The 21,661-nt window shown below is 43.1% G+C and overlaps 1 protein-coding gene across 1 annotated transcript in view; it reads left to right on the top strand.

Moving 5' to 3' along the window:
• Positions 1–219: 219 nt before the first annotated feature.
• The window catches only part of LOC116644454, a 22,434-nt gene continuing 992 nt past the window's right edge, over positions 220–21,661 (top strand). The window contains exons 1-4 of the mRNA XM_032424031.1: positions 220–286; positions 7,039–7,199; positions 13,308–13,380; positions 16,651–16,784. Coding sequence (XP_032279922.1) covers positions 220–286; positions 7,039–7,199; positions 13,308–13,380; positions 16,651–16,784 — 435 coding nt within the window. The remainder of the gene's footprint in view (positions 287–7,038; positions 7,200–13,307; positions 13,381–16,650; positions 16,785–21,661) is intronic.

Below are 21,661 nucleotides of genomic sequence, written 5' to 3'. Positions count from 1 at the left end.
TTGCCCCTGCAGACACACTCTTCACCTTCTCTGCCCTGCCCTGTGTCCTAGGAGGCCAGCCTCTGTGGAGTGCAGCAGCAGAATTGTTCCCTGGCTCCCTGGCCAATGGGGAACACTGACAGGAGATTGAAGAAGGGGAGGGAAAGGTTAATGCCTCCCAGGACCCACCCCTGTTGCAGCTGGCTCCACGGTTTGGGCAGTGGTTGAGTTCCTTTACCTATGGCCTCAGCTCTTGCCAGGAATGTTTACACCTTTTTCTCCTCTCACCCCTCCAAGCTGGAGATTGGTAATGGCTCCTGTCTGGCTCATTCCTGTGTGCTTCACTTTTCCATCTCAATTTCCATAACCCATCCTCACCTCTGTAAAATACACCTTAGTTATACTCTCTTCAATCCCTACTCTGAGTGCTCCTGCCACTTCATGCTTGGTCAGGGAGGCTTCTTTGAGGTTTGACTTGAAGGACAAAGGTCAGCCAAGGTGATATCTGTGCAAGGGTGCCAGGCAGAGGGGACTTAGGAGCAAGGGGCTTGCAGAGAACAAACTAGGTGTGTCATAGGAACAGGAAGAAAGCCAGAGGGACTGGAGCTCAGCAAGAGGCAAGAGAAGTAGGTGTGGGAGTGGTGGGTGAGGTCAGAGGTGCCCAGGGGCTCTTGTGTGGGGCAGGGGAGTGGGGAAGAACTCTGGGGCTTACTCTAAGTATGGTGGAAATGTGTGGGAGGGTTTTGAGCTGTAGATTAACATGATCTAATTGATGCTTTAAAAAGACATGGCTGGAGTGCCTGGGTGGCACAGTTTGTTGAGCAGCCCACTCGGTTTTGGCTCAGGTTATGATCTCAGGGTTGTGAGATCGAGTACTGCGTTGGGCTCTGTGCTGAGCACAGAGTCTGCTCAAGTTTCTCTCTGCCTCTCCCTCTGCCCCTCCCCCGCTCTCTCCCTCTCTTTCTCTCTCTCAAATAAATAAATCTTAAAAGAAAAAGAGAAACACATGGCCTGTGCCAAAAAAGAGAAACCAAACCAAACCAAAAACAACCCCCCAAAAGGATGGGGACATATTAAAAATTCACAGAAGCCAACCTGAAAGATCTCCCAAGGGTCAAACTGGAACAAAGTAAATAATAATAGTGTTGAATTATCTCCCAAAGAGGAAAATACTTATTCATAAGTCCATACTGACATAAATAAGTAATTGAATAAGTAAATAAATGGAGAAGAAAAGCTGACTCTTCCTTACAGAAGAATTCCAACTAATAACTGGGATGGAATGAGGGGAAATAGAAAATCACCATTAGGGCATCACAGTAATCATTGCTTCAGGCAAAATACATCAATGAATACTAAAATTAGTGAGGTAAAATTTAAGGAGAAACAAGATATTTGCATAGCCTCAATGTATCTCCCTTCATATACACATTAACTACGGTGGTGCCTTTAACATATATCTATACATTCTTTGACACTCCTTCCTCCATGAGGTAGAGCTTAACTCCCTTCCCCTTGAATGTGACTTGATTCCCTGACTCAAGTCTAATGTATAGCATACAGAAAGGAAAACTAATAACTTTGGGATGGACACCACTTTAATCTAGTGATGGAAGTTAGCATCACCAGGGTAAGACATGTTGCTCTCCCCTACCCCCTGGTATGATGGGATGAAAAGGGCTCCCTGTCTCTGTGGTACACTTCCCCGAGTCTATAACCTCAATCTTATCATGAGAAATCATCAGCCAAATTCAAACTGATGGACAGCCTGCAGACTACCTGACCAGCATTTGTCAAAAGTTCCAAGGTCATATAGGACAAGGAAAGACTGAGGAACTGTCATAGATTAGAGGAGATTAAGGAGACATAATGACTAAATGCCATGTGGTGTCCCAGATTGGATCCAGTAACAGAAAAAGGAAATCTGAATAAAGTCTGTAGTTGAGTCAATATTATTGCATCAATATTAGTTTCTTAGTTTTGATCATTGTACTATGCTCATGGAAGACATTAACATTTGAGGGAGGCTGGATAAAAGGTATATAGAAACTCTGCTCTCCTTGCAACTTTTCTATAGAAAAAGTCTAAATTTATTTCAAAATGAAAAGTTAAAAAAAAATAACATGTATTAGTTGTGGTTCTCCAGAGAAACAGAACTACTAAGATCTATAGCTGTATCATTCATAACTATATCTGCATCTCTTTCATCTATAGATCTATCATCTATACTTACATATGTCATTTATTTCATCTACATCTGTACCTATATAGACAGAGGTATTATAAGACACTGGCTCACACAATAGTGGAGGCTAAGCAGTCCCATGATCTGCTGTTTGTAAGCTGGAGAAAGAAAGCCATAGGTATAATTCAGTCTGGGTTTGGAGGTCCCAGAACCGGGGAAGCTGATGGTGTAATTCCTAGACCAAAGGCAGAAGACTGCTGTCTCAGCTCAATCAGGCAAAAAAGGGACACACTCTCCTTTCCTTCTCCTTTTGTTCTGTTCAGGCCCTCAATAAATTGGAGGATGCCCACCCACATTGTGGAGGGCAATCTACTTTACTGAACCCACTGATTCAAATGCTAATCTCATCTGGAAGCACTCTCACAGACACACCCAGAAGTAACGGTTAGCCAAATATCTAGATACTCTGTAATCCACTCAAGTTGGCACACAAAATTAACTGTGACAATGATCCAAGATGAAAATACATGTATCAGCAAGGAATTTATACTTAGTCATATCCATAAGAGGATCACCAGAAAATTTTAGTGGCATCATTTTTACCCTGCAGACTATGGTGCTTAAAATCCAACTGTCCCAGCAAGGCTGATTAAATTAAGAGATCAAATTAGCATATCCCCAGAGCTCTTTAATGCAGGGGCAGAGGGATGAACCCATCCTCATGCACCTTCCTCACTCTCTATCCCACTGAGTTTCAGGAGCTCAGGCTTTGCCTCTCTGAGCCTTGGTGGTTCCATCTATAAATGGAAGTTGGGTCTGTAGTATCTCTAAGGATTTTTGGGTTTGAGATGTCCAATTCTGAGGGCAGATTTACTGGATGGGAATCAATCCCAAGTCACTGGAGCCAAGTAAAAAGAGCCAGAAAACATGTACTACTTTTTGCATAGTAGGCTCATCACGGTAGGAGGCAGTTGTCATAACAGCTCTAAAAATAACTAACACTTGCTGAACTCTTACTGTGTGCTGGGTGCTACTCTAAGTGCTTTGCATGTATTTACTTACTAAATCCTCAGCACAGCTATCATCATCATCATCTCCACTTTATAAGTAAGAAAGCTGAGGCACAGGGAGGAGAAGGGAGTTGCTTGGGGTTATACTGCTCATGAGCCGCACAGCTAGACTTGATAAAACTGATGATTTCGCTGAATGGGTTTTGTCCCCAAATGCTAACATGAGGGTCAGTTTTGCTCAACATTTTACTTGCCCTGAATAACCTAAGTCCTTAAACAATTTACAGCTCCTCACATGGGGTCTCTCTTGGGGCTTCTCCTGAACATAAAGGGCTATTCCTTTCCCCTTCAAGCATATTCTAATTCAAGTCCTTCTTTCTTCCCCGAAAGAACATGAAAAGAACCTCCAGGGACTTGGAGAAGACCTTTTTTTTCCCCCTTTCAAGACAACAGGCATTTCCTAAGTTTCAGGGGTGCACCTGTATTAATTGTACTTCCTGCTCATGTGTTGCTTTTGTTTGCAATAAAAGAATTCATAGGCTAAAAAAAAAAAAAGAACTCTATATTACAATATAAGGGCATGAGTTGTTCTGTGCTGCACAGAGCAGGGATGACGAAGTCCTGGTGAAGTCAGGGACAGAACCTGCCTCCTATCCCAAAAAGGGGACAGCACCAGCCAGCTGGTATCTGCCTTCACTGTACCCAGGACCCCAAGGAGCCACATTCTCAGGCCTGGCCCCGGTCCTGGCACAGAAACACTCAAGGGAATGAACACTTTAGCAACTTGCTCTCTCCAGAAACAGCTTCCTCTCAGCTGTCTCCCTGGGCACGTGGGGAGTATCTGTCTCTCACATGGACTCCCCCTACCTCCTCCTTATCTCCTCCCAGATTGGCTCTTTATGGATGGTGTGTGCTCATGCGTGCACACAGTTCATTTATTTTGTTTCCTCTGTTGGTTTTATAAAAATTACAGTGTGATAAATACTCATTGTGAAATATTCAAATAGCATAGACATGCATAATGGAAGAAGTGAAAACACCCTCCTCTTTTCCCTATGCCTCTGTGCCCATCCCCCAATCCCACTCTCTAGGGGTAGCTGGGTACTTGCTATGAGCAGGCATTTTCTGAAGCACATTTTTGGGGGGGGCAAAAATAGGGTCCATGAAACCAGGATTATATCTGTCTTGCTCACTGTTGTGATCCCAGGAGAGGGCCCAGGTAGATAGCCAATCATGTTTGTTGAATTCTGGATCAATGAATGAATGAATGTTGTTCAGCAACTTACTTTTTTTTTCCCTCCAAGAAACAGAGCTATCAACCTACGTCCCTTTTTAGGGACTGTCAAGCATTCCATAATCCAGATGTACCTTAACATATTCAACCATCTCCTTGGGTATTTTGCAGGTATTTTGCACCATTACAAACGTGGTAAAATGAGCCCTCTTTTACAGGTTTCTTCTTTTGCATGAATGAATGTTTCAGTGAGGGAGAATCTCTTAATGCATCGGCTGGGTCAAAGGGGATGTAGAGTTCAAATTCTGCTCCAGAGATGGGGCAACGGAATAGAGGGCCCAGCAGGGCAGGGTCTCTGAGGCCATGGCTGCTTCCTGACAAAGGGTTAAATCAACATCTCTGCTCAGTCATTAGTTGCAGCTTAGAAGGAGAGCAAATTCCTCCTTTAGGACCCTACTCAAGGAAACTGGTGACCTGCAGGTGACTGTGGGGGCAGACAAGGGTCTCTCTACTTGGGCACTTAGGAGTCTTTCTTATAACTCACAATCTTTTATAAATGCTTGTGATTTTCAAAATACCTTCACTTGATTAGCTTCTTTGGAATTTATAATCCCCATGATGCAGACTGGAAAGCCAACATTATCCTCATTTTATAGGAGAGATAAATGACAGCCCAAGGTCACACACAGGTCAGCAGGAATTAAAACAACTGTGTGAAAAGCCTAGTAAGACATTTGGAATGTGTTCTTTTCCTAGAGCAACTTTTTTTTTTTAAGATTTTATTTATTTATTTCACAGGGAGAGATAGCGAGAGCAGGAGCATAAGCAGGGGGAGTGGGAGATGGAGAAGCAGGCTTCCCGCTGAGCAGGGAGCCCAATGTGGGGCTCAATCCCAGGACCCTGGGATCATGATCTGAGCCAAAGGCAGACGCTTAATGACTGAGCCACCCAGGCGCCCCATCCTAGAGCAACTTTTTAAAGGTGAAAACATCCTCGGGTTACTTGATAGGCACCTTTGAGAGGAGGAAAAGAGAGTGAAGCCTAACTGATATCAAATCTGCAAAAGTTCTGTTGGTTGCCAAATGAGGGTCTGCACACAGCAACTCTGAAGGGACCCCACAATTGAAGAAGAGACTTCACAAAATAGAAACAAGGTCACAGAGACATCAATAAGAAATGAGTGTCCTTTTCATCTTCTCAGCTTGGGTCTTAGGGAAGTTGAAGTATTGCCTCATATGAAGAAACCACTGATGGTTTAAAAATTATTTAATTTTTCAGGGTTGGTTCTCAATTCAGTTAAATCAATTTATTTAATTTCCTCATCAGAGGGTTTAATAACAAGATCAATAGCAACAACAATAAAACATGGCCTAAAATGGACACCATTTTTGACTGAAATCTCTGGGGCACCCTTCCTTGTTCTTCATCCAAGAGAACCCCGAGAGTCAACCCCAGGGCTTTTGCAGGAGTAATCAGCAAATAGGCCAGCCCCCACTGCTCAGGGTCTCCAAACTGGTAGTTGGTAAATCTGAAGATGTTGAGGCCCTTTGTTCAGCATGCGAGGACAGGCTCCTCAAGAATGAAGTTGGTGGTAGGGAGCAGGCTGAGAGAAGAAGAGACATACATAGCCCCTGAATCCAGCTATTCCTGAAGCCAAACTATTCCTGCACTTTCCAGACAAGACAGTCAATAAATTCCCTTTTTGTTGAATCAAGTTTAGTCTCCACCACTGAAGGACTCCTCGTTAAGATTTCAAAATGTTAAGCACAAGTAGAATAATAATTGTTATTTTTACTGGTAATTTTTTGATGAGGATAAAACTTATACACAGTAATACCCAGATTTCATGTATTCAGTTCCATGAGTTTTGACAAATGCATGCACACATCCCTATCAAGACACAGGACAATTCCATCACCCTTGGAAAATCCCTTGTGACCCTTTCTTCTGTCCCCAGCTCCCACCTTAGGGACAACTACTGCTCTAATTTCTTTCACCATAGATTAGTTTTGCCTTTTTAGAACTTTAGCTCAATGATATCATATCGCATGTGCTATTTTGTGTCTGGCTTCTTTCACTCAACAAAATGATTCAAGGTTCATCTACACTCCTGCAAATAACATCCAACATTTTTTAACCCTCCTGGGTTGTCAGGCACTGTGTTCTGCACTTTACATTCTTTCAATTTTTGTAATAATCCCACAGTGTGTTATCCCCATTTTGCAGTTGAGGAAACTAGGCTTAAAGCGGTTAAGTAACCTGCTCAGAACACATCGCTGGTCAGTGGACCAGGCAGAATTTGAGCTCCTGTGTCTGACTCTAGAGCCTGTGGCCCAAAGCACCTGGCACTCTGTCTCATGCACTGGGCAGGTCAAAGGCCCAGGCTCTGTCCCCTGCACTGGGCAGGTCAAAGGCCAGAGCTATGTCTCCTGCCCTGGGCAGGTCAAAGGCCAAGATTCTGTCTCCTCTACCGGACGGGTCAAAGGCCAGGGTTCTGTCTCCTGTCCTGGACAGGTCAAAGGCCCAGGCTCTGTCTCCCACACTGGGCAGATCAAAGGAGGCCTGGACTCTGTCCCCTGTGCTGGGCAGGTCACAACAGATCAATAACCACATTACACATGCCCCTCTAGGTCTCTGGACTGCTGCTTCCATCCTCTTTTCAGTCTCCTTGCTCCTGGGCTGGAATCTCATCTTTTATTCCACTCCAGAGGGGGTCACCTTCACCAACCCTCCATGGCAGCGAGCTTCAGGGAGAGAGAACCAAGTGTGTGAAGGTGGCACGGCTGTTCCAGTGAGTTATTGCTCCATCACCGTCTTCTGAGTGATGATTGTGTGCGAAGCCTGACCCATAAATAGAGTTACATTTCTGGGCCTGTCTATGGAAAGAAAGATTATCTACAGCTATAAAAAGGGTAAGGTGCAGTTAAAAAAAACAACTGCTACCCAGATAACCCAAATTAAACAAAAGCCTTTTCTGTCTAAGGTGACACCTGATCAAAATGGAATTTTTGGGGAGGGTGGAAAGCCATTAGTCATGACTAGCATAAGCCCATCAAACCCAGTGGGTGCATCCCAGCCTAGTGGCCAGAAGCTGTTTGGGTGGCTGGATGTTACTCAGCATGATGAGGAGGGGTAGCAGCCAGGCTATTTAGGAAACCTCTGTTCAGAAGAGCAAAACCCTTCTCCTGGTCCTGCAGACTTCCTTCCCACCCCTTCGAGACTTTTTGGCCTCACCTCCTTGAAATCAGGGCCAGGAAAAGATCATTTGGGTTCTCTGGGAAGGGAGTGGGGTAGAGTGGAGAGCAGGCAGCTGTGGGCACATGAAATTGGGAGGAAACTGAGCCAATTAAATTGAGAAAATGTAACAGGATGGGCAATAACCTTTTTTGCAGGCTTTGAAGGACATGGAGTATTTCTTGGCTGTGTGATCTTAAGTTGCTTAACCTCTTTGTCACTGTTTCCTTAGCTGTGGCATGGGGATAATAGTAGTACATGTCTTATCAGGTTGTTGTGAGGCACAACTGAGTTAATACATATAACATACTTAGCATGGTTTCTGGTAGGATAATAAGCACTCGATTCATGTGCATGGTATTGCTATTACTTTTGTTGTTGGGACTGTGGAAAGAGCATTCTGGACTAGGAGTCTGTCAATGCAGATTCCTTTTTCTTTTATGTTCAGTTAGCCACTGTATAGTACATCATTAGTTTTTGATGTAGTGTTCAATGATTCATTAGTTACATATAACCCCAAGTGCACATCACAACACATGCCCTCCTTAATACCCATCACCCTATTATCCCCTCCCCCCACTCCCTCCCTTCTGAAACCCTCAGTTTGTTTTCTGGACTCCATAGTCTCTCATGGTTCATCTCTCTCTGATTTCTTCCCCTTCAGTTTTCCCTCCTTTCCCCTGTAGTCCTTCATGCTATTGCTTATGTTCCACATATGAGTGAAACCATATGATAATTGTCTTTCTCTGCTTGACTTACTTCACTTAGCATAAATCCCCTTCAGTTCCATCCATGTCAATGCAAATGGTGGGTATTCATCCTTTCTGATGGCTGAATAATATTCCATTGTATATATATATACCACATCTTCTTTATCCATTCATCTGTTGAAGGGAATCTCAGCTCCTTCCACAGTTTGGCTATTGTGGACACTGCTTCTATGAACATTAGGGTGCATTTACTTTTTTTAGGGTGCATTTACACTTTCAATGCCATCCCTATTAAAATATCATTGGCATTTTTCAAAGAGCTGGAACAAAAAGTCCTGAAATTTGTATGGAACCATAAAAGACCCCAAATCACCAAGGGAATGATGAAAAAGAAAAACAAAGCGGGGGGCATCATGTTGCCTGACTTCAAGCTATATTACAAAGCTGTGATCACCAAGACAGCATGGTATTGACACAAAAACAGACACATAGACCAATGGAACAGAATAGAGATTCCAGAAATGGACCCTCAACTCTATGGTCAACCAATCTTTGACAAATCAGGAAAAAATATCCAGTGGAAGAAAGACAGTCTCTTCAATAAGTGGTGCTGGGAAAATTGGACAGCTACATATAGAAGAATGAAACTGGACCATTCCCTTACACCATACACATAGATAAAATCAAAATGGATGAAAGACCTCAATGTGAGACAGGAATCCATCAAAATCCTAGAGGAGAACATAGGCAGTAACCTCTTCAACTATCGGCCACAGTAACTTCTTTCACAACATGTCTCCAAAGGCAAGGGAAACAAAAGAAAAAATGAACTTTTAGGACTTCATCAAGATAAAAATCTTTTGCACAGTAAAGGAAACAGTCAACAAGACTAAGAGGCAGCCCACGGAATGGGAGAAGATATTTGCAAATGACATTACAGATAAAGGGCTGATATCCAAGATCTATAAAGAACTTCTCAAACTCAACACTCAAAAAACAAATAACCCAGTCAAAAAATGGGCAGAAGATATGAACAGACACTTCTCCAAAGAAGACATACAAATGGCTAACAGACATGTGAAAAAATGCTCAAAATCATTAGCCATCAGGAAATACAAATCAAAACCACAATGAGATACCACCTTACACCAGTTAGAATGGCAAAAATTAAGACAGGAAACAACAAATGTTGGCGAGGATGTGGAGAAAGGGGGACCCTGTTACACTGTTGGTGAGAATGCAAGCTGGTACAGCCACTCTGGAAAACAGTGTGGAGGTTCTGCAAGATGTTAAAAATAGAGCTACCCTACAACCCAGCAATTGCCCTACTAGGCATTTACCCCAAAGATATAGATGTAGTGTCAATGCATATTCTCATCTTGGCTCTGTTACTAACTTGCTGGGTGGCCTTGAGCAAGTCACTTCCCCTTTCTGGGTCTCAATATCACTATCTTCAAAGTTAAAGGCCCATTCCAGCTCACATATTTTAGAGTGTACACTCCTTGAAAAGACAGCTTTCAAGCAAAGCCCTCCAGCTCTCCTCCCTGTCCCTCCCCATTGGTCCCTAACATCCAAACCTGTCTGAAGATGTCAGCAGCCCCCCTGCATCTCAAGTTGGAAAGCTGGGACAGGCCTCAAGCCTAGTTTGGAAGGCTACCTTTCCCCCGATGGAAAATGCTTCTGTTGGCTGCTTCCCTGAGGATGATACTTTCAGTCAAATTGTCCAAGTCTTTGCTTGGCCACTGACCAGCTGCTTGACATCCCTGAGCCCCAGATTCCTTTTCTGTAGAGTGGGGATAATAGTAACAGCTGTCTCATAGCTATCATGAAGAGTGAATGTGACTTTGCAATTAAAGAGCTTAGCACCATGCCTGTTGCAAAATAAGTGCTCAGCAAATATCAGTCACTTTTCGAGCACTATGCTCAACATCATTTTCTCCTTTCCCATCCTAGTCCTAAGGTGCAAGCAGCAAATAGTCTAGGAACATAACCTCCTCCTTCACTGCTCTTGGGAGCCATGTGCTTTGCTGCCCTCCATGTGGACGTGTGCCCACACACATTCACACATGTACACTCATGTGGACACCCACCCACACATCTCTCCCTTGACCACCTGGCTCTCGGAGCACCTGGACTGGCTGTCCTGTGGGGCAAGGGCAAAGGCAAGGAGCTGGCATGCAGCTTCTGGCCTGAACACAATGATTTACGGGCCAAACTGGGCTATTTCTGCAGGTTCACCAGCAATTTCAGCTGCTCAATAAACACAGCCTGTGAGTCAGGAGTCGGGTAAACTGTGTGCTCAGACCCATATTTAAGATCATCCTTGGACAGCAGATGGTAGTCAGAAAACCAAGTGTATAATTTTCGATTAGTGCATTGCAAGCTTCCAGGTTTGCCTAGGCTACAAAAATCTCTTTTGGAATGTGTTTTGTGACTGGCTGTAGCCTAAAAGCAAATGAGACCTGGACTTTTGCAAAGAAGGAAAAATATTTTGTATGTGAGGATTTCTAAGCACCCCTCTCTGTGCTCCTGACATACATAGCCTTGTGGGAATGGTGCTCCCTTCCAATCCACACTGGGGGTTCCCCACCCTGTGTCTTTGACAAAGGTGCCCCCTCTTCTTGCTTCACTAGGGCACATCCTCCTCTTCCTCTGGGCCTGGCTTCATTTACAATGCTGTTTTATCTTGCATTGTAAATCCCAAATGACCATCCTTTTGTGCACATACCAATTTCTACATTTTTAAAAGCAACAATCACCACAATAGCAACAGTAATAATGATGATACTTATCAGTTAGTGGCCACTGTCTATACAGCAAGCACTGTTCTAGGTGCCTTGTGAGCATTAATTCACTTAATTGCAAAGCAGTCCTTGGGAGCTGGGTACTACAAACATTCCCACCCTGTTACTAAGGAAATGAGGATGAGAGAAATAAATGAACTAACTGCTGAAATCTCCAGTAGTGACTGGTAATCTTGAACTTGAACCATACCAGTCTGATGCCAGAACCCAGGTTCTTAACTTCCATGCGTCGCTGTCTTAAAGAGTAACATGCAGTCTTTGACGATAATCTTCAAATCTTGGCTTGTGACCCATGAAGTCATCTTAGTGAATCACACACCCTTTAAAACAGATTACACTAGGCTAAGCAGGGAGTATCAAAATGCATCATCCACATTAAGGACAAGTATTATTTCATGACACTTTTATTTTAGTTGGACGCATACATGGTGTGCTTGTACCTGTTTACAGTGTAAAGTGTATATCCTAAGTTTAGTCACAACCAAAACCAGTTTGAAAGTCTCTGGTCTGTGGAGTCCTTCTGGGAAAACGCTGGATGTTTTGAGTTGAGGTCCTGCCCTCTCTCTTCCCTACCATTCTTGATTATAATAATATTAACAGCAATGCTTTCTCGTGGCTCTGATGAATGTGAAATTACTTAGCAAATCATAAAATCACAACAAATTTCCAGGTTGATTTTTACTTTTGCTGAGTGGCTTTGTTCACATTATCTGGGAGTGGATGGAGAGGGATAGGTAGTCTGGGACCATCATCAAGGGCTTCAGGGAATCTCCCATCTCACTGCCCTGTGGCTGTTGCAGCCTGCAGGCCCTGGGGGCACCATTTCTTCCAGTTAGTAGCTCAATGCCCAGAGGTTAGCTGCTTAGGTGACGGGGATGGAAAAGCTTCCAGTCCTTTGGGAAGTGTTTCCAGGAGGATTTCCACAAGTGATTCCTTGTCAGCCTTTCCCCAGACATTAGAGGGCTAGCCAGGGCCTAAACCCACCCATCCCAGCAGCTGGCTGTCAGCTTCCTGGGGAGAGTTGGGGCAGGAGTCTGCTGATCCCACCCCCAATGTCTTTGCTGGCTGTCCTTTCACGGGTCAAAGAAGAGCTTTGGCACTTGATTCCTAAGCAATCTCGGACTTCACCATCGCCAAGAATGACAACAGTCCTATGGGTTTACACAGGGCCTTTCTTCTAACAAGTTCAAAGTAATTTCTTGAATGTTGTCCTCATTATTCCCAAGGTCACTGTGGATGGTGTGGTTTTGTTGCCAGTTCTTGATCCTGGAGTGGTAAAAGGCCTTGATTACCAGCAAACGGTGTGGGCTGGGGTTGGATTTGCCTGGAGCTTAGCTTCCCAAATCTTCCCATCCGATTTCTGCTTTCTCAACCTTGTTTTTATCACCTCCTTACAGAGCCTTTTTAGACAATTTTTCATACTTGCCTTCCACCCTCCCTGGCACCCATGAAATGTTAATACCATAGATACACCGAGCATCTATTTATGTGCTGTATGTATCTCTGTGCCCCTTGAGGGTGATTTTGCCCTGTTGGGAATGAATGCTCTAGAGACATAGTGTTGGTAGGACCTAGCCTCTTGAGGTGAGTTGTCAGCTCCTTGTCTGTACACTAATACAAGATAACAAGAGTACCTCCTTGTGGGGTTACCGTAAGGACAGGTAAATAAAGTGCTTAGCACTCTGCTTGGCACCAAGTAAGCACTCATAAGTGCTATCTCATTATTATTAGTAGTAATAATCATAACAGTTAACGTGTATTGGGGAATTATTGTAAGATGGAATTTAAAGCTTTTCATAAATTCAGTGACTTAGTTCTTATAGCAACCCTGTGAAGTATGGACTATTATTGTCATTTTACAAATAAGAAAACTGAGGCCCAGACAAGTTGACTTATCCAAGGTCTCAGAGCCAGTAAGTGACAAAGACAATATTTGATTCTAGGGGGTCTGGTTCCTAAGTTTATACTCTTTACCATGAAGCTGTGTATATTAGTCATGTAAGCACAATGTTAGTAGAAACATCAGGATTAATCCTTTAACCTTTTCAACAATGGCAAGTGGACTCATTGGTACTATGGCTTCAAACAGGTTCTGGCCCATGTAGTCATCTCAGGACTTTGAAATACATTTTTCTGACTCTTCCATTCCAGGCAGAGCTGGCTGAGCTACTGATAAGGATCAGTTATTTGAGTTCCCACTTCCCAGCCTCGGAAAACCACCCAGGTACCCTCTACGATGACTACTCTCTCTTTGGAATCAAGATGGCACCAAGTGTGGGCTGTTGCTGTGGAGCTGCATGTTGCTATGGTAGCAGCTCATGCCTCCTTCCTACCCTCTCAGAGGTGCTCTGACACTGGCAGCAGTTTCTATGGTAACAAGCTGAATGGAGGGTCCATGAAGAAAGGACTGTGTGTGTTCTGACATGGGGGGGATTGAAAATGAATCCTGGGCATTTGTGACCCTGTCACACGTCAAAGGCAAACAACATCATCACTGCAGGAATGGTCCCAACAAGTAGAGTATTAGAAATATCAGGGTTTCTTAGCTTATTCTCCTTACAAGTTCACCTTTTGCCTTTCTTTATAAGGACAATTTAAGACTTCAGAAAATAAGATGAAGAGGAGGAAATTGTAGCTGAGAGTGAATTCTCAGGGGTGCATAATTAAATTACTATGCAGGCAATAGATCCACAAATAAACTTTTAAACATGTTTCCAAACCCTTCAGAGAAGTTTCAAAGGATGAAAGGATCACTGCTCTGTCCTATTAGAAGCCGTTCAATGTCCCGCTGCAGAAAACCCTTCCCACTGATTGACAGCCTCCACCCTGCAGGCTGCTGGAGACCCTTCAGAGCCTACGCATTTCCTGCTGCCAATAAGGCAGGGCTGCTCCACTCCCCTCCCTGGGGCCATGGTTAGCTGCACCCTGAGATCAGGCCACATATCAATACTCACTTTGTCCTTTGCGTGCTTTCAAGGTAACAGGAAGTGCGGGAGGAAAGCCAAATTTGTGTCAGCCCAGTATTCGAAGAGTGCGCTCAGCAAGGAGAGACCATTTGGCAGCGGCACCTGCTTTGCATCTCTTCCTGGTTCAGCATATGCAATATGTGATGGCACAAGCCCCCTGATGCTTATTAAGAACTTACTATGTGTTAGGCACCATTCTAAGCAATTGACATCTATTGACTCATTTAATTTTCCCAACAACCTAATGAGAAAAATAGTATTATTATCCCTATTTTACAGATGAGGAAATAAGCAGAGAGAGTTTGAGGAACTTACTCAAGTTCTCACACTTAGTAAAAACCAGAGCTAGGATGCAAACCACATATTAGGACCCTGAATTTAGGTGGTAGCCATGGGAAGAAGCCAAATTAGTATATTCATAGAAAGCTGGGCAGAAAGTGAGCTTGCTGCCAGAAGAGGTGGGAACCAGATTGGGCCCTTTCAGTGACAGAAGTCCACTCAGGCAGTCTTAAGGAACAAAAGGATTTTAGATGGTCACAATACAAAGATGCCTGGGATGCACAGTGAATCCAGCAGGTGCTCAATCCCTCAACCCAGCCCAGGCTCCTCTCTATTGGTTCATTCTCAGACTCTCCCCAGGTAGTGGGAAGGATGGCTGTTGGCAGCTTCAGACTGACATCCTGCCAGCTTAGTAGCCCTTGGATAAAAAGGTGACCTATCCCCCATTATTCCAACAAAATCTTGGAATTGACAATGTTAACGTGATTGGTCACATGCCAACCCCCAAACCAATCATTTGGTTGATGCTATATTCACATGGTCAATCCTGATTTGTATGCCCAATTCTCTCACAATAGGTAGTAGGAAGAATTGATGTGTTCCTAAGGGGAGTTCCCAGTTGAAAATCAGGGTGCTGTGAGCAGCAGAAGAGGGGATGGATGCAAGACTGGCAAAAACAGCAGCTGTCCTTAACCCTCACTCTCTGGTACATACAGAGACATGGTGACCAGACACTCAGTAACCTGCATCCACTATTTCTGCCCACTCTGACTCCCCAGCTTTATAAGGCACAGATATGAACCAATCTGTTCTCTCCCCAGGAAGAGTGGCCAGCCAGTAACCACTGTGCCAAGCTGGTCTCTGCCAGGCATTCCCCCTTTGCACTTGAAAGGACACCCCAGCCCTCTGATACCTGCTCTCCCCCACCTGCACTTGTGCTGCCTCATTACCTTTGCTTTCTGGCCCTTTGCTCTCATCTGCCCCTTTTCACATTCACCTCACTCAGACTCTTTCATCAGAAATGCTTCAGCTCTTTCAGCTTCCCCCTTCTGCCCATCCTTCACCTGGCATTTTCTCACTGTCATTAAAAACCAAAGCCTCGGCATCTCCACCACCTTCTGAGATTTCCCCCAGCCTGGCACATAAGAACCCAGAAGTGGGTTCTTGGTGGCTCTGAGCATTTTGAACATGAGCTTCAGGGAAGTGAGATTCTGGGGACTAAAGCATCTCTTGCTGGGGTTTCTGTTGCTGAGGGAGGGCAGTAGCTGAGAGGCCTGGGAAGCCAAGTTTGATTTTCCTCTTAAACACAGGCACTTCCTCTAGGTTCAGGCCAAGCCATCCCTCAGTGTATATTTACTTCATCCTATGTTGATCCCTTGTTTCTCTGAATTCCCACACAATCTCATGGTTACTTTGGCTCCTAGGACCTATCTTCCTCTGTGGCTCCTAGGGTCCAAAGAAAATAGAAATTAAGGCACATTTGTTTGACTGCAGAATCTTTGGTATTTAATTGTCTACAGTATCCTTCATTTTGGGGGAATTAGAGAGTATTCAGAAATAAAGCTGGCTCTGAAAGACCACATGACAGAAGGGGACTATGATAGACTGAATGTTTGCCCCCTACCCCAAATTCTTATGTTAAAGCCCTAGCCCCCAAAGTGATGGTATTTAATGGTGGGTCCTTTGGGAGGTCATTAAGTTTAGATGAGGTTATAAGGGTGGTACTTTCATGATGGGATTAGTGCCTCTTATAACAAGAGGAAGAGACACAAGAGCTCTTTCTCTTTATAGGAGAGTGCACTGAGGAAAGGCCATGTGAGCACACAGAGAGAAAGTGACCATCTACAAACCAGAATTTTGAATTTCCCAGCCTCCAGACTGGGAGAAATAAATTTCTGTTGTTTAACCCACCCAGTGTATTGTATTTTGTTACAGCAGCCTGAGCAGACTAAGACAGGAGTGTTAGCAGCAGAAGCTAGCCTTGCTCCTCTCTTCAGAGAGCTCAGATAGATTATGACCAAACTTCTTGGAGCTCAGTGACAAACTTTCAAAGTTTTTGAGTTCATGTACCAGATAAGAGAGAAATGTAAATTCATTACTTTTCCCACATAAGGGAGTCATTAGTGCTGTTTACTAGACATTTCTTATTCTCCTGATAGAGTGTAGGAATTGCACTGCATTACCTCCTTGGAGTTAGGGGCACACATGTGACATTCTTTGGTTGATAAAGTGTGTATCATCTCTTTCAGGTGAATGCTGTAATAGCCAGTGTGTGATTGATCGTGTTCTGTCTTCCTCTCTTTCTACCACAAGAACCAGCATTAGGATGCAGGCTGCTCCATCACCCCTCCAATCTGCCATGGACATGTGCCATGAATGCCATGTAAGCCTATGTCATTATACATCACTGAGATTGGGAGTCGCTTACTATTGTAGCATAATCCAGTCTGATCTGACTGATGGTGAAATCCTATTACGAGAGGGCTATATGTGGATCAAGGCCTGAAGGCACAGTTGTTTAATGGATATTTCCTAACTCCATTAGCCTTAAGTATCCTCTTCTCTACCCACCAACTCTTCATATGGGTTAGTTTTTATCTTTCAGGTCCTAGTTCAAATGTCACCTTTTCAAGGCAGCTTCCTTGACCAGAATGTGTTAAGAGGCTCCTCCCAGTAACTTTATATCTTCATCCTTCATAGGGCTTATCAAACTGATATAATCTTGTTTATTTGCTTCTCCACCAGAATAAAAGTTCCTTGAAGGAAAGGACCTTATCTTGTGCGCCATTGCATCCTCAGTCCTTAGAATCATGTCTGGGCACCAGGAAATTCCATAAAGTTTGTTGAATGAATGAATAAGTGAATGGGAAAGAAAGTGACCAAGAAAAACCTTTATGTATATATATATATATATCCTTAAGAGTCATTTTGGCTTAAGATGCATCTTAAAGAATGGGGGCTTGGCAAAGTTTGAAACTCTTCTCTCTCCTTCAACTTCACTGTATGTACTATTTTTATATCAGACCTCAATAGAATTGGAATACCCCATGAAAATGTTTCAATAGCAGTTAATTGCCCCAACTCCTCCCCAGTGAACTCACCCCTCCCATGTTATCCTCTCTGAAAGGCTGCCCTGGCCTCTAGTGGGCTCATTATCTGCTTCATTGGGCAACCACAAATCTCCACTGCTATAGCTTAGCACACCATATTGTGGTATATTATGTGTATACGGCCCTTAGACCGTCAGCCCCTTGAGTACAGGGACTGAATATTTGTACCTGCATTTCCGGGGGCTCCTGCAGCACTAGTCCTATACAAGGGGCTGAGGAGATGCTTATTGAAAGAATGAATTATCTTCTATTGCCTGCAATTATTCCCCACATGTTAGTTTAGTCATTCTAGTAGGACTGGAGTAAAGTTGCTGGAGGACAGTAATGTTTTCTCCTTAGGGCTTCTTTGTGTCAAGCATGTAGTAAATGTTCAATAAATAGTGTCTGATTTTTTTTCCTTTGTCAGGGGCCACTGTTTTTTGTTTTTCCCATTTCACACAGAAACAGGTACTCACAGAAGGAGCTGATAAGCTTCCCATAAACACCATAAGCAGGGTCTCTGGGCTTCTGAGAGGAAAGATTAAGTTGGGGGAGGAATGCAGATATCACAAATGGGTAATAGAGTGGCTTTTTTTACCAAAATTTCTAAATCACACATTACAACACTGGATAAAAATTTTTATGTCATGTTCAGGTGCATGAGGTAATTTTGGAGTTAAAGTTCAGATGTCCAATAAACGTTAACCAAATGAGTAAATGAACAAACGGAAAATACTAAGATGACATGCAGAATTAAAACCTCCTGTCTCATACACAAATGGCATGAAGAAAATCAATTTTACCCAGAAAGGAATATCTTCATTTTCTAAAACTCTTCTGTAACATCAAAATATTCTTCAAACAAAATCTGAAATGAACTGATTCTCTCCTTTGGTTTGAGATCTTGTGAAGTCCTTAGAAGTTCTTATAAGAAGCCAGAATGATCCTGGTCACTTCTGTCATGATATTATAGTCAAACACTCAATGCACTCAAATGGCGCCCCACAGATGGGTGCCTGGTCAGTAGCCACCCAGTGTTTAGTGTTTTCCTCACAGATGAGTACCTTCATGCTCTGCATATTGTAGACTTGTGGCCATAAGATCATCCCTTGTCTGATACCTGCTTTAACTGAGCCAGTGGGGGAGAGAAACATGTAAATGAATACTGATAACAAGAACATCAAGTTTGATCTTTTCCTCCTATCAGAGGAGGCTACAAGGTTTAGTGAGCACCAATGAGGAAATGGTTAATTGTCTGCTTACTGTCAAAGAAAGTTTTGAGCTGAACCTTGAATGACCAATAGGAGAGGACATTCTAGCTTGTAAAGACATGATTACAAAAACAGAGGTGTGTGAAACAGCTTGGTGCCTTGGAGCCTTTCTGGGAACAGCAGGTAGTTCAGCATTGCTGAAGAACAAAGCATTTCCATGCTGCCTTCAAATCTGCTTTTCATCAAGTTTTTATAGTCTTGCTAGAATATAGCATCAAGTGCACACACCCAAATATGTGCACACATGCACAATCATACACACACAAACACACTTGATGGCATTGACCTAAAATATACTTTGTGTGCTTCTTGTGGTCCAAGAAGTCTGTTTCAAAGGCTTAAGACTCACATATAAGTGTGTACACACATGAGCCTAGCATGTGCCCCTCTCAAGTGCCTAAACTTGCACCTGCATTAATTCTGTCTGTGTAACCAAAAGGACAAAAAATAAGAAAAGACATGGATCTTGGTTCAGAAAAATATTGGGGAATTACCTCAACAAATGTAGCAGTTATGGAATTCCCTGAATAATCCTTTGGGTTTTGTTGTTGTTGTTAAATTCAACACTCTGCTCTCCTCCACATCTTTTTTTGTTCAATCAAGTAATGTAGCAATGTCAGCTGCCAGTATGAGACCTTTCTCAGCTACTTGAAGGCCAGACAAAAGCTAACTCCATCACTCTCTTCTTGGAAATAATGATTGCAAGAGCTATCATAGCACATGTTTTACCTGACCAATGATCAAGGGTCATTTTGAACAACAGCCTTATGGTTTTTCATACAAACTCCTACCTTTTATAGAGCTACCATATGATCCAGCAATTGCACTACTGGGTATTTACCCCAAAGATACAAATGTAGGGATCTGAAGGGGTACGTGCACCCAGATGTTTATAGCAGCAATGTCCACAATAGCCAAACCATGGAAAGAGCCAAGATGTCCATCGACAGATGAATGGATAAAGAAGATGTGGTATATATATATACAATGGAATATTATGCAGCCATCAAAAAGAATGAGATCTTGCCATTTGCAATGACATGGATGGAACTGGAGGGTGTTATGCTGAGCGAAATAAGTCAATCAGAGAAAGACATGTATCATATGACCTCACTGATATGAGGAATTCTTAATCTCAGGAAACAAACAGGGTTGCTGGAGTGGGGGGTGGCTGGGAGGGAGGGGGTGGCTGGGTGATAGACATTGGGGAGGGTATGTGCTATGGTGAGTGCTGTGAATTGCAAGACGGTTGAATCACAGATCTGTACCTCTGAAGCAAATAATGCAATATATGTTAAGAAAAAAAAAAAGAAGATAGCAGGAGGGGAAGAATGAAGGGGGGGAAATCGGAGGGAGAGACGAACCATGAGAGATGATGACTCTGAAAAACAAATTGAGGGTTCTAGAGGGGAGGGGGGTGGGAGGATGGGTTAGCCTGGTGATGGGTGATGGAGCACTGGGTGTTATGCACAAACAATGAATCATGGAACACTACATCTAAAACTAATGATGTAATGTGTGGTGATTAACATAAAAATAAAAATAAATAAATAAATAAATAAAAAATAAAAAGATGGCAACTGTCAGGGTCAGTGATACAGATATGTATGTCGCCTCAGCATCCAAACAACAGGTTCTGAACTCCTTTTTCTCAGCGTTGCTCTGGTAGGCTAGTTCATGAAAGTCTAGAGATGGAAAATGGGAAGATGGCAATGAGACCCTATAAGCTGGAAGCCATTTTGGTTGATGGGCAGGGTGTCCCTGTTGTGGTACTATCATTTTGGTTAGAGGTAATAATACTTACTTTGTTTAAATACCAGGTACTTAATTTTTTTTTTAGCAAACCCATAAGCAGAAAGTGAATCAATATGGTCTAGAGAGAAGGAAGTTAGTCAAATACCAAGAGTTAAACCTTGTTGCAGGCAAGGGACAAAAAGAGTGCCATGACATGAACAGTCTCCCAATATCCCTATCTCACTGGACACCTGCTGTATTTTAAATACCCTCCAATATGACCAGCTGGACTATACAAGGGCTTGTTAAAAATGTATGCTCTAACTAAATTACAGATTTCTTCTCTTGAAAGTTCACTGAGTAGGTTTCATAATCTGGTGACTAAACTATGTCATCTCTTATTCCCTAGAAAAGACAAGGATCTGAAGAATGGAATACATGTCTGGGAGAATGCCCAATGGTCAGAGGGTGCCAGAATGGGCTTTAGGAAAGCACACCAGAGTGGTCATCAGAGGGCAATGCCAAAGGGAGTTATGGGCTTGCGACTGAGACATACCTTGTCTATTTCATAACTTTGTCCAAGTCCATTTCTAAGGATTTTGTAAAAAAGCAGAATACATATTTCTATCAGTTTTTCTGAGCTTTTAAAAAACTTCTTCCAGAGCAATTTGCCCTCTTGAAAAGGAGAATCACATTTTCCCAGAAGTGGTTCCAGATGAAATCCAGTGTATGTTTATGTCCTTTGAAATAGGAGAAGAAGAAGAAGAAGAAGAAGAAGAAGAAGAAGAAGAAGAAGAAGAAGAAGAAGAAGAGGAAGAGGAGAAGAAGAGGAGGAGGAGAAGAAGAGGAGGAGAAGAAGAAGAAAGAAGAAGAAGAAGAAAGAAGAAGAAGAAGAAGAAGAAGGAAGAAGAAGAAGAAGAAGGAAGAAGAAGAAGAAGAAGAAAGAAGAAGAAGAAGAAGAAGAAGAAGAAGAAGAAGAAGAAGAAGAAGAAGAAGAGGAAGAAGAAGAGGAAGAGGAGAAGAAGAGGAGGAGGAGAAGAAGAGGAGGAGAAGAAGAAGAAAGAAGAAGAAGAAGAAAGAAGAAGAAGAAGAAGAAGAAGGAAGAAGAAGAAGAAGAAGGAAGAAGAAGAAGAAGAAGAAAGAAGAAGAAGAAGAAGAAGAAGAAG

This window comes from Phoca vitulina, unplaced genomic scaffold (assembly GCF_004348235.1).
Source record: "Phoca vitulina isolate PV1807 unplaced genomic scaffold, GSC_HSeal_1.0 scaffold30, whole genome shotgun sequence".
NCBI classification, from domain to species: Eukaryota; Metazoa; Chordata; class Mammalia; order Carnivora; family Phocidae; genus Phoca; species Phoca vitulina.
This window is presented reverse-complemented; position numbering and strand designations above follow the sequence as displayed.